The sequence below is a fragment of the Aspergillus homomorphus genome (genome assembly GCF_003184865.1).
Source record: "Aspergillus homomorphus CBS 101889 unplaced genomic scaffold BO97scaffold_31, whole genome shotgun sequence".
Lineage (NCBI taxonomy): Eukaryota > Fungi > Ascomycota > Eurotiomycetes > Eurotiales > Aspergillaceae > Aspergillus > Aspergillus homomorphus.
Window position 1 is genome coordinate 272438 of NW_020291917.1, and position 12545 is coordinate 284982.

The window sequence follows — 12545 nt, forward strand, 5'->3', positions numbered from 1 at the left end:
CCTAGCTTGGCAAACCAGGCAACACAAGAGTCAGCTCCTTATGGAAGTACGCGATATTAGAAGAATGAATACAGCCAAGGACTCTTAAATACTTTTAAGCACCGAGACTGTATCGGGCAAGGACATCATATCAGTAAACTGGTCCCCGGGTTCTGGTGCTGGCTAGGAACATGTCTGGACTATTTTTATTGACGATAAAGCTAGCCAGCCATTCCTGAATACCACTCGAATGCTCAGACCATCTGTATTAGTCGCAATAACTTTCCTACTGCGAGCTGGCTGATATACCGGATTATGATGAGGTGAGAGGTGCGTAATCCCGGAAGTGTTATAGATTAGCGGGGTGGTACGCGTGTTGATGTCGACAATCATCTCTCCCGCCCTTTCAAAAGACTTTCATATTCGACACAACTTTCACCTTCAAAATTCACAAACAGAGTCTTCGAAGATTCTTTGAAAAATGTCTCCATCGACTCGACGTCAACGTACCTGCAATCACCGCACCCGTGTCCTACTGGACACGTTGTTGAAGCAGCTGTTGCAGGATGAGACCCAAGTACTCGAAGACGGACATCTCAGCCTCGATGGCTACAACGACATCACGCACATCATCGACTACGACTTTGAAGATCTTTCCATGCCATCATCGGCGTCTAAGTTCCCCCCGGAGGTTCTTTTCGAGCCCATGGTTGAGGTGATCGGACAATCTCGAGATACCTCTGTCTTAGCCCGACCATTTCCCGACCTTCCGGAAGAGCCAACCCGGTTCGACCTTATGGATAGCATAATCATGCTTTGCGATTTTATAGTTGACTACACTGATACTTGCGTGTTCAGTCCACCGGCCAAGCTGCGGAAAATTTTGTAAGGGATCCGGCCATAAACTAAATAGTCCCGATGCTGATGAAGACCCTTTTCGTTAGCCTCCCTTGTCCCATTTATCTCGATCTCCGTAACCAAGGGTGCTATCCTGATGACAGGCCCCCCTGGGCCGTTGAGGTCTACCTCGAGCCGGTTCCAGAGCAAGGGGTCGTATTTCCCCACCTCACTATTCTGGCCCTACAACCGAAGGCTGGCTGGGAACACGAGATTTTATATGGAGAATTGATCGCATTGGTCTCCGCCATGCGGAGTCGAGCGTTCCAAGTGAAGATTGACACCAAGAAGGAGCAGGAAGAGTTTTTGGACGCTATGGACGTGGAAAGAAAGACCTATCCTTATCTTTTCCCCGAGGAGGAGACCTTTCCTACTCTCTTGTTGTCAGCGGTCGAACCCCGGCATGCAAGAATCATCTATGGATGTATGGAAGGGCGACGTCTCGTGATCCGACAATCCAAGCTCTATAGCTTTGTACGAGGGAATGATTCTCCCGTGGAATTTTTCGCTTCACTGTGGCTAAGTCGTCCCGTGGTCAGAGATTCTCCTTGAACGAGAAGCTGGCGCATAATTTCCCGCTGCTCAGGCGGTATTTTTCCCACTGTTCAAGTGGGTTGGTTCCTCTTGCATGCACCCCACCGTCAAAGTCGGTTTAAGTAACCAGTGGTACTTTCACAATCATATTTTGTTTTGTAGAAATGGGTTTCCTGTTCTGAGGACCTGCCCCTTGCATCTTCCGACTACATTTCTCCAGACGGCGGAGAGTATTTCCCGATTAGGAAATGCGTTGGCAAACTTGGAAGGTTCTGCCGCGTAGTCGTCCATCCGGCAGGCGGTATGTATGGATGACTCACCGCTTTCTCATGGCTGTTTTCTGGCCAAGACAATTGGAAAGCATCACAGCAGATACTACAATGAGACACTACAATGTCGGAACGGTTGCAGGTAAAGTTGCTTGGCGGAATATCAGGGATAACAAGGACTTTTGCCTTCTTTACCTGAATTTTGATCTTCACACATGAGATAGACTTGAGACAGTTGACCGCTGTCTTTCATAAGGATCAGCATCTTCACTCGATGTATCTATCACGTCCGCGACTACGCCAAGAAAGCGAAACACCACGCCAGCGGGTTCCCTTTCGAGAGCGAGGGATCTTCTTGACAACATCACGTGCATACCTCGGCAATTGATCGATTGCACCGCAGAACTCTGTAGAAGCCCCATGCCGGTGGGATTACCTTGGAACGAGGACATCACCAGCGCAGTGGAGTAAATCATACCACTGACCTTGACCACGGAGGAAGGACTACTCAGTCATATTGCGAGGATGTGGATTACTTTCCTCACCAGCACGCTGTGAAGTGACGGTTGTGGCGATTAGGTTTCTTACGCTGGGGTGGATCCGGGGAACGGTCGAGGTCGTCGGGATTACCAAGCAGTGTAAGCACCAGATACTCCCGCCCCATTCGGGCGTTCGCAGCCCTAAGCCCAAAAATGAACAAAAGCATCGCTCTTACCAAGCATTGCTGGCTAGACCATACGTCTTGGCGAGGCAGCTTGGTCGCTGGATTGACTGCTGTCAGCAGTTCAACGTGGTATACTCGTCCATACTCACAGTTCCAAGTGAGAGGCGTAGGCTGGCTAGCCGCTATCGATATCACGCCTCGTCTCTGGCCCAAACAGAAGTTCTATGAGCTTCGAACCGTTGTCTGTGCTTTCTGGTGTAAATGTTGTTGTACGATGCAGCCTGTTTGCCCATCGTCGTGCCATACACTCCCTGGTCGGTCGCAATAATGGATCAAGTGGGCCCTCTTCGATCAAACAGGTTATGATGGGCTGCCAACGCCAGACAGTTCCGTCTTGATTATGAACACGGAGTCTGGAATTCGCAGCTTAAGTAATTGTGTGATCGACATTGTTTGGTAGCAATGGAGAAGTACATAAAGCGGCCTGCGAGGGAGCTGGTCTCGCTGAACGACCGGAGGGCGTATCAGCCATCAACACTGAGATTTTATTAGTACTATCGTCCACCAAGCCAAAATGCGCCATCTTTGGCTCTTGCCAGCTGTTGCTGGTCTCGCGGGGGCTCAATGCCCATTTCTGTCTGGAGAAATGGGCACTCCCTCTCGCTTCACGGAGCGAGCCGACAACGCGGCCGACACCGTTGAGGTCGTCGAACAGCCCATTGACCAGACACTCTATCTCAATGACACGGACAGTTACATGACCACCGACTTTGGTACTCCCATCTCAGACCAATATAGTCTGAAGGCAGGAGCCAGAGGACCGACTCTTCTGGAGGATTTTATTTCCCGGCAGAAGCTGCAACGGTTCGACCATGAGCGGGTGCGTGCTATCCCCTGTGCTATCTTGCCTTCTGCGTGCGCCACTAACACCGATAACTTCCCGATAGGTTCCCGAACGAGTCGTCCATGCCCGAGGTGCAGGTGCCTATGGAACCTTCCGATCGTACGGTAACTGGTCCAACGTCACCGCCGCTGATTTTCTGAGCGCCGCCGACAAGGAGACGCCCATGTTCTGTCGCTTCTCCACCGTGGTCGGCTTCCGGGGCAGTGTTGACACGGCGCGGGATGTTCACGGTCACGCTTGTCGGTTCTACACGGACGAAGGCAACTATGGTATGTCTGAACACATCATTGACTCTGTATACGTAAGCCGAAGCCATTAGCTAACGTACGGGCCCCTGGTAGATATCGTCGGAGTCAACATCGCCCCTTTCTTCATCCAGGATGCTATTCAGTTCCCTGACCTCGTCCACGCCATCAAGCCCATGCCTCATAATGAGATCCCCCAGGCTGCAACAGCCCACACATCTGCCTGGGACTTCTTCAGCCAGCAGAGCACCGCTCTTCACAGTGCCCTGTGGGTGATGGCCGGACACGGAATCCCCCGGTCATACCGCCACATAAACGGCTACGGCGTGCACAGCTTCCGGTTTGTGACTGCTAACGGCACCACTAAGGTCATTCGCTACCGGTGGCGTTCGCTCCAGGGCGTTGCCAGTCTGGTGTGGGACGAAGCCCAAGCCACGGCGGGCAAGAACAGCGACTTCCACCGACAGGATCTGCACGATGCCATCCAGAACGGCCGGTACCCCAAGTGGGAGGTATGCCGCCCCCAAACCTTAATCTCGTGTCATCATACCTAACTCACCGTCCAGCTCGGCGCTCAAATCATGGATGAGTCCGACATGCTGCGCTTCGGATTCGACCTGCTCGATCCCACCAAGTTCGTGCCTGAAGAACTCGTCCCCTTCACTCCGCTGGGCGTAATGGAACTCAACGCCAACCCAACGAACTACTTCGCCGAAGTCGAACAAGTTGGCGTACGTCCTCTCCCCTTTCCTCTACCCATCTAATTCCCCATTCAACTGCCCAAACGCCTCAACCTCTACCCAGAATATAAACGTCCCGGGGAGAACCCCCGGAACCCCCCTTCCTTTCAACTTCCCAGGCCCCTCAAGCCAAACCCAGAAATAACAGCACCACCAGAACCAAAACAAACTAACGAATACCCAAGTTCCAACCAGGCCACGTCGTCCGCGGGATAGATTTCACCGAAGACCCCCTCCTACAAGGCCGGCTCTTCTCCTACCTAGATACACAGGTAAACCGCCACGGCGGGCCCAACTTCGAGCAACTCCCCGTGAACCGACCGCGCAAGCCAGTCCACAACAACAACCGCGACGGCTACGGGCAGCAGCAGATCCCGCTCAACAACTGGGCCTACACGCCCAACAGCATGGGGGCAAATACCTCTCCGCAGCAGGCCAACCAAACCACCGGCAACGGGTTCTTCACCTCGCCGTTCCGCGCGCTCACCGGCCATCTCGTGCGCGCGCCCAGCCCCACCTTTGCCGATCACTGGTCGCAGCCTGCGCTGTTCTATAACTCCCTGGTTCCTGCGGAGAAGCAGTTCCTTGTCAATGCGATTGTGTTTGAAAATTCGAAGGTGTCGAGTCCGCATGTTCGGGCGAATGTGGTTATGCAGCTTAACCGCGTGAGTCATGAGTTGGCGAGTCGCGTGGCCCGGGGCCTTGGGTTGGAGGTTCCGCAGCCTGAGGAGCGGTTTTACACGACTAATAAGACGGCGAATGTGGGTACGTTTGGGCACAGGTTGTTGAGCGTGGAGGGGCTGCAGGTCGGCTTTTTGGCGTCGAAGGATAGCAAGGAGTCCATTGCGCAGGGGGCCGAGTTGGCGAGGAAGCTTGCCGCGCATGGTGTCGATGTCTCGGTTGTTGCGGAGGTGTTTGCTGACGGGGTTAATGCCACGTATGCGACGTCCGATGCTACGAGCTTTGATGCGGTCGTGGTGGGTGATGGTATTGAGGGCTTGTTCGGCGCCGCGAATGCGACGGCCAAGGGCACTACGTTCTATCCTGTGGGACGGCCGTTGGATATTCTGGTGGATGCGTTCAGGTACGGAAAGCCCGTTGGCGCGATGGGGAGTGGCAAGGTGGCCTTGGGTCGTGCCGGTATTGAGCTGAGCAGGGAGGGAGTTTACGTTGGTGGCAATGCCACGGCAGGTGTGGATGCTTTGGCGAAGGATGTGTTGGAGGGGTTGTACACTTTCCGGTTCTTGGATCGGTTTGCCTTGGATGATATGTGAGGTGGTTGACTGGTGTTTGGCTGGTGCAATGCCGTAGTCACGTTGCTGTCGCTGTCCTGTCCAGTAAGTAAGAGAGGTGTAAGATACATGATATAGAAGGCATGTCGCTGACTGTCTTATGATAGAAAGATATATACAAATCAATCCATTCTCACCATTACAACTATTTAAAACAACTGAAAAAACTATTAACACGAACCTCAGAAGAGCAAAACGCACACAAACCACCCTTCATATATTTCACCGATCACCCCTTCATGCATTGAGCATGAAGAGCGTCACTGGGAAGTTCTCAAGTGTACTTCAATCGAGCCTCCGTCCACTCGGGTTGGTAGCCTAGCTTCGCGCCGTTCATATCGAAGCTCGTGCCCGACCCAGCATCAAACCCACTCTCGTAGGCACCGTAGCTGACAATCTCAATGTTCTCCAGAGCAGCGCCCGCGTCGGTCTGGGCCCACACACTGAGACCGATCGTGTTCTTCGATCGGTTGTTGATGATACCCGGGGGAACCGGGAATGTGGTCTGCGGCCCAAGCGCGGGAACGTATTTTCCGTACTGGTAGCCGTTGATGAAGAGCTGGATACGTACAGGGTTTATGGTAGATGGGGAAGTGAAGCGGATACCGAGAGGAACGTCGTAGCCCTTGGGCAGGTCGAGTGTGAATGTGGTCAAGTAAAATGCGACACCTGACTCTTAGTTAGTGTGCCTGACGTGGTATTATGGCGAGAACAGAGCAAGACAGAAGGATAGGGTCGAGACAATGAGTTTTAACTGCTTCGAAATGCAAGGGAAGTGGAACTTACCAGACTTGTTCAGCCCTTTAAGAGGGGAACCAGAAGTCCAACCGTCGGATGACTTGGCCTTGTATCCCGGAAGGTGCCAGCCCTGGCGCTCGGCTAGCAGTCCGCCTTCATTCATAGGGGCGCGGACAGGGTCCAGCTCATAAGCTCCTTTTGACTCGTGAGATTTTGTAGTTGTTTGTGGAGTCCCAGATGAAGACTTACCGGCACCTCCTCCCGCATTACCCTGAATCTTCCAGCTGGTGAAGTTCCCGCCATTGAGGGTGGCACCAAGCAGACCGCGGGGGTTTTCGACGCCCTTGGCAGTCGAGGTCTCATCGTGACCAGTGTAGTCGATCTATGTTACACTGATTAGCTTCATGCCATAGAGCTTTGACATAGGGAACTGTGAACCTACCACAACAGTAAGAAGGTTGTCTGTCGCCTTCAAAGTCTGGTTGCTAAAGTCCAAAGTCGCAGTCGATGATGTAGCCGAAGGGTCACCCGGCAGAGTAGCGACCAAGTTGCCATTCAACCAAACGTTCCAACCAAAGCCCACGCCTCCTTGGGCGGTTAGACTAGCACCAGTGACATTCGCGCCATCGAAGCGACCACGGTAAACCTTGATGCCAGCGTAGTATCCATAGTCAGATGCAAAGAGAACTGGCAGAGTGGATGGCTTGACGGGACTTAGTGTCGTTGTCTGGTTGCAGACAGTCCAATTCGAATCATCATAAGAAGACTCGAGCTCAGGAAGCGAGTTTTTGACCTTCCAGCCGCTCAGGGTGGGCAGTGAAACAGTGCCGGAGGGTCCACCGATGGATCCAACAAGACTACCATAGGCGGTCTTTGTCACCGAGATACGCTTACCGTTCCACTTTACAGTGTTGACAGCGGCGCCAGCAAAGACCTCAATAGATGTGGCATTGTCACTGTCTCCAATGAGATTGACGACACTTCCATCAACGAAGGCACTGCGAACAAGATAAGGCCCAATAACGAAGATATGCTGATCGGCGGTCACGTAGGGGTTCTTGGTGGTAGGAGGTGCCCAGAATTTGAAAGCCGTCTCCGTATCCAAAAGGTAGAAAATGATCTTGTTTGAAAATCTGACCACGCTCGTGCCGCTGGTTTGTGTATAGGTATAGGATGGTGTAGTCGAGTTGCTAGCACTGCGAGTCAGGTTGACAGAGGGACCGTATTCGGTGAAATTGAGACGACCCGAGTTCTTGAAAGCAAACGACGCAGTCTGACCCACCCTCGAGTATAGCACAACTACATCTGTATCACCGAAGGTTCCGTAGGTGGCAATGTCGGTAGACGCATACAAGAGGGTACTATGGCCCAGCGGATAGTCTGTGGATATGATCTTGCTTTGCCGTCCGTCAAGGTTAATATCGGTCAATGTGATATTTCCTGCCGAGGTCGTGACATCCAAGTCAAACGTGAGGGAGCTGCGTGAAGAGGATTTCGCCTGTTGGACTACGTAGAATCCGGCGTCCGATTTCGAGTCTCGAAGAGCCCATGTGTATGCTGATTCGCTGGACGTATAGCCTGTACCATTGCCCTCCATGTCTGCGGTTAGCAGACCAGTGGACACTCTCGTGTACAGTCCGATAAGCTTGGTTTGGCTCATTTTGTCTCGGACTTGTCTGCTCTCGCTCAAGGGGGCACTGTAGTCGTCTATATTTGGTCAGTATATGTCAGTTCAAAAACCGCGAGGTAGAGCTTACATGAAGTGTAGACAACTGGGGCTGCTAGATGACCCCAGTTTGTGCCACCAAAGGTCATGTAAATATTGTGGAGCGTCACCTTCTGACCGATGTTGTTCTTGTAATACACATCCGCAAACTGCGGGCTAAGTTCGCTCGTGCACGTGTCGTAGTTAGAAGAGGCTCCCCAGGCAGAGAACCACCCCCCTTCGAACTCGGGTAGGTACTCAGGCTGCGTGAAGCTGTATTTCTGGAACCACTGATAGTAGGTGCGGACGACATTGAACCCGGTAGCTTCGTTGGTACAGCTGAGTCCACCGGGATAGGAATCCAGACCGTACACGTTGACCGCGCCACCGACGTCTTGGTAGTCTGTGGACCAGCTCTGGGATCGCATTCCTTTCTCGTTGCTAGTGAAGGGAACATCCACGCCAGCAGCGCGGAAAGCATCCTCAAGCTTGATCATATACTGGACCAAAGTGTTGCTTGCGCTGTGTGTTGTTTCCTGCAGCTCGTTCTCGATCTGGTTGAGAATGACTGGTCCACCCTTAGTGATAGAGTTGGCGGCGATGATCTTGCCGATCTCTTCAACCCACGGTTTCCAGGCTGCCTCGTAGGTAGCGTCGCCCGTGCGCAACGAGCCCCCACTACCATCGCTCAGATAGAGAGCCAGACCACCTCCACTGACTTCAGCATTGGCATAGGGCCCGGGCCTGTCTCGTCGATCAACGCCTGCTTTTAAAAGCATGTTGTAAAAAGCTTACCGTGCAATAAGATAGATTCCCGCTTCCTGCGCATAGTCAAACAGGCGTTGCAGGTTATGCGCACCAGTCTCGAAGTCGAAAGTCCCGTTGGTAGGCGAGTGATAATTCCAAAAGAGGTAGATACTATCCACAGCGTTTCTTATGTTAGTTTGAAGTTATCATGATAGGGCTATGTGTACGCACCTAGCTGCGTTGAATCCATTGGCGCGCAACTTCTGAAAGACATCGAGCCACAATTCTGGGACCGGAAGTCTCGGGTAGTGGAACTCGCCGGAGAAGATGAAGAGTCGATTGCCGTTCACCGTCAGACTATAAGGATCCCAGGCAACCAGATCTGTTAACCCGTTGGTGGTTGCTTGGGTCCCTGTGAGCAAGCTCGCTCCAAGCAGCAAGGACGACCAGAGCTTCATAATGGGCGATGATGACGGCTGTCTAGTACTCAAAGTCTCTCATCTCCCCATGCTCTTAGGCCAGAGAATTTATAGCCACAGTCGCTCACCCGCTATTCATGGCATCATGGTGATGGCGGCATTGCCGAGATCGAGACGTAATTTCCTCCGGCTGGTGGTCTCATCCTGGTCAAGCAGGCTATAGCCCTCATGCAGAGCCTAGCTTTAATCTGGGGTGAGCGATTGGTGCAGACTGAGGCTAATCAAAATTAGATTGCGCAACGAGCGGGGAAAAGAGGGGTTCACGGAGAAATACACACCGAGAACAGGTTCTTCATATGCAGGAGGCGAGTTAGCTGATAATTGCGTGCAGTAGTCAGGGGATTCAGGGGTAGAGCCGCCGTTGAGCTGGGGTTTTTGCTGGCGAAGGAAAGATGGTTGTTGTTGGCGAAGGTGAGGAAGATGAACAATGGAAGAACCGGGGAAGAAGCGACGGCCGAGGCAGCAATAGTTGAATGCCTAAGGTGTCAACTTAAAGTAGACCAAGCTCCGGCGGGGGATCACATGATCTGCTCTTGTCCTGTCCTTTTTCGCTTCTTTCGTTATTCCTCTCCGACCAAGTACACCCCTGAGACAGCTTCAAGGATGTAATCCTCGTTCGCAAATACAGAGACACTCGTCTGCTTCTCTCATGCTGTCGACATGTCATGCTGATGGAGGACCTCTTCAGCCCGACTGTGACGATGAGACTCCTTCTCGTTGGTGGGAGACATCACTAGAACTGCAACAGAAGACCAACGGCCCAGCTGTTTCTCTACATCTCAATCTCAGTCGGTCGGGCAATCTCAGCTTGGCCCTTCATCCCAAGAGCATCATAGCCATGCCACACCGACCGACAGGAGATAGTGATTGATTTGAATCACGTGGTGATAAGATAACCTTAGCCTCGGCAATCCCCGCCGACGACGGAGTCTTGGCAGGCACCGACTCGTCCCCTGTTTGTATAGTTTCAACAACTTGGATTTACCTGCTGCACGTCAGATTGTTATTCTTCTGCAGCATTACCCAAATTGTCACTCATTTGTAGATGCCATGAGATATGAGTCATACAGAGATCAACTCTAGATGGCTTCACTGCTGGAAGTGACTTGATCTGTCCCTGCGGGGACTGAGCATTGAGAATATATTTTCCTCGGACTTGATATATTCATGAGAGATTCATGCGCAAGAAGATGAACTGACAACCCCGTATTCTTCGGATGCCAATCCTACTCACACCTATACCAAGGTCTAAACTAGTGTCGATTTCGGCTCCGACGGACAGCCGGATAAGCTTTCTCCCCGCTCTTAATCTCATCCCAGAGAGGAAATGATGGCCCTTTTCATTTCATCAGCGAGATCCTGCAGCCAGGGACCACTCTCCTAATAAGGCAGCTCCAATTCCTTCATGGGCATATTCGGGCCTATCGAAGAGGCTGAGCAATGATTCAAGCATCATGACTGGTTCTCAATATTCGCCCCCAATGCCACAACCAACAATCCCCGTACGGCAGGATTGGCTATGAAACAAGAGCGAGTCAGAAGCCGAGACAAACTCCACGACCCCTTTCATTCCCGCCGCTTATTTAATATTCAGCGCCGTCGCATAATCTTCAGATCTGAAGTCACACGAACCACGACTACACAACAATGCTTGTCAACATAGGTACCTTGGCGGGCCTTATCGCCCTGGGCCACGCGGCCGCCAGCGAGAAACGCGCCACCGAAGCGGCATCATACAGTTCCAACTCAGCGGGCAACTACAAGCTGTCATCCATCGCCGCCCCGGTGCAAGGCAACGGAAGCCCCGGCTCGGCATCAACCTGGAAGCTGACCGTAGACGACACCTCGTCGGGCCACCGGCAGACGATCAACGGCTTCGGCGCCGCAGTGACAGACGCGACCGTAACCTCCTTCAACACGCTCGACGCAACCACACTCCAAAAGCTTCTAAACGAGCTGATGACCACCGACGGCGCAAACTTCTCGCTGATGCGACACACGATCGGCGCATCCGACCTCTCCGGCGACCCCGCCTACACGTACGACGACAACAACAACGCAGCCGACCCCTCGCTGGGCGGCTTCAACCTGGGCGACCGCGGCACGGCAATGGCCAAGCTTCTCGCGAAGATGAAGACCCTGCAATCCAGTCTCAAGATCCTGGGTTCCTCGTGGAGCGCGCCGGGGTGGATGAAGCTCAACGGCGTCATCGACGGCAGCACGACCAACAACAACCTGAACGACGGGTATCTGACCAGCGGCGGAACGGGCAGCACGGGCTACGCGAGCGCCTTCGCGCAGTACTTCGTGAAGTACATCCAAGCGTACGCGAACTTAGGCGCCAAAGTCGACGCTATCACCATCCAGAACGAGCCGCTCAACAGCCAGGCTGGGTATCCCACCATGTACGTCTTCGACTACGAGTCGGCGGACCTGATCGAGAAATACGTAGGCCCTGCGCTTGCGCAGGCGGGCCTTGACACTAAAGTCTGGGCGTATGATCATAACACTGGTACGTGGTATCCCTCTTTCCTTTCTTCTCTCCCAGAACTACTGCGTTCAGAATCTGACAGAAGAAAGACGTCCCCTCCTACCCGCAAACAGTCCTCAACAGCGGCGCACGCAGCTACGTCCCCGCCGTCGCCTGGCACTGCTACGCGACCGACGTCAACTGGAAGGTACTATCGGACTTCCACGCCACGAACCCAGACACAGAGCAATACATGACGGAATGCTGGACGCCGGCGTCGGGCGCCTGGCACCAGGCGGCGGACTTCACGATGGGGCCGCTGCAGAACTACGCCGCGGGAGTCATGGCCTGGACGTTGGGCACCGACGCCAACGACGGACCGCATCTCTCGTCAGGCGGGTGCGCCAACTGCCACGGGCTCGTCACGGTCACCGGGTCCAGCAGCTACACGCTTAACACGGCGTACTACATGATGGCGCAGTTCAGCAAGTTCATGCCTGCTGGTGCGGTCGTGGTGGGTGGGACGGGGAGCTACACGTACGACAACGGCGGCGGGGTGCAGTCCGTTGCGTCGGTGAATCCGGATGGGTCGCGGACGGTCGTCATTCAGAACACGTTTGGAAATGATATCTATGTGACGGTTACGCTGGGTAGTGGGGGCGTGTGGAGTGGGAATGTGCCGAGTGAGTCGGTGACGACCTGGGTGTTGCCTGCGTAGGATTGTTTCACGTAGACCGGCTATCTCAAGCACGCAGAAACAATGGATTAGCCTTAACAGATAATGCACGACTTTCTCGATAAATTAAGGTCAGAGATCCCATCCACCTTGTCGGAACATAAATCTCGTGGGATCATGCGCCTTGGCCATCCGTTCTAACCGGG

General features: G+C 53.3%; 4 protein-coding genes across 4 annotated transcripts; 3 read left to right on the forward strand and 1 right to left on the reverse strand.

The window, feature by feature from the left end:
• Positions 1–389: 389 nt before the first annotated feature.
• BO97DRAFT_456888 (uncharacterized protein) lies at positions 390–1428 on the forward strand (the record flags this gene model as incomplete). The annotated part of the gene is made up of 2 exons (XM_025699190.1): positions 390–864; positions 924–1428. The coding sequence occupies exons 1-2, from the start codon at positions 461–463 to the stop codon at positions 1426–1428; spliced, it is 909 nt and encodes a 302-aa protein (XP_025549391.1). The 5' UTR covers positions 390–460.
• Positions 1429–2912: 1484 nt separating this feature from the next.
• BO97DRAFT_456890 (heme-dependent catalase) lies at positions 2913–5506 on the forward strand (the record flags this gene model as incomplete). The annotated part of the gene is made up of 5 exons (XM_025699191.1): positions 2913–3223; positions 3291–3516; positions 3589–4004; positions 4059–4223; positions 4418–5506. The coding sequence occupies exons 1-5, from the start codon at positions 2918–2920 to the stop codon at positions 5504–5506; spliced, it is 2202 nt and encodes a 733-aa protein (XP_025549392.1). The 5' UTR covers positions 2913–2917.
• A 198-nt stretch (positions 5507–5704) lies between these two features.
• BO97DRAFT_373164 (glycoside hydrolase family 35 protein) lies at positions 5705–9172 on the reverse strand (the record flags this gene model as incomplete). Its single annotated transcript, XM_025692894.1, has 7 exons — positions 5705–6193; positions 6311–6454; positions 6518–6644; positions 6705–7969; positions 8020–8711; positions 8763–8885; positions 8946–9172. The coding sequence occupies 7 exons, from the start codon at positions 9170–9172 to the stop codon at positions 5799–5801; spliced, it is 2973 nt and encodes a 990-aa protein (XP_025549393.1). The 3' UTR covers positions 5705–5798.
• Positions 9173–10840: 1668 nt separating this feature from the next.
• Positions 10841–12381, forward strand: BO97DRAFT_426765 (glycoside hydrolase family 30 protein; the record flags this gene model as incomplete). Its single annotated transcript, XM_025697156.1, has 2 exons — positions 10841–11705; positions 11774–12381. The coding sequence occupies 2 exons, from the start codon at positions 10841–10843 to the stop codon at positions 12379–12381; spliced, it is 1473 nt and encodes a 490-aa protein (XP_025549394.1).
• Between the last annotated feature and the right edge of the window lie 164 nt (positions 12382–12545).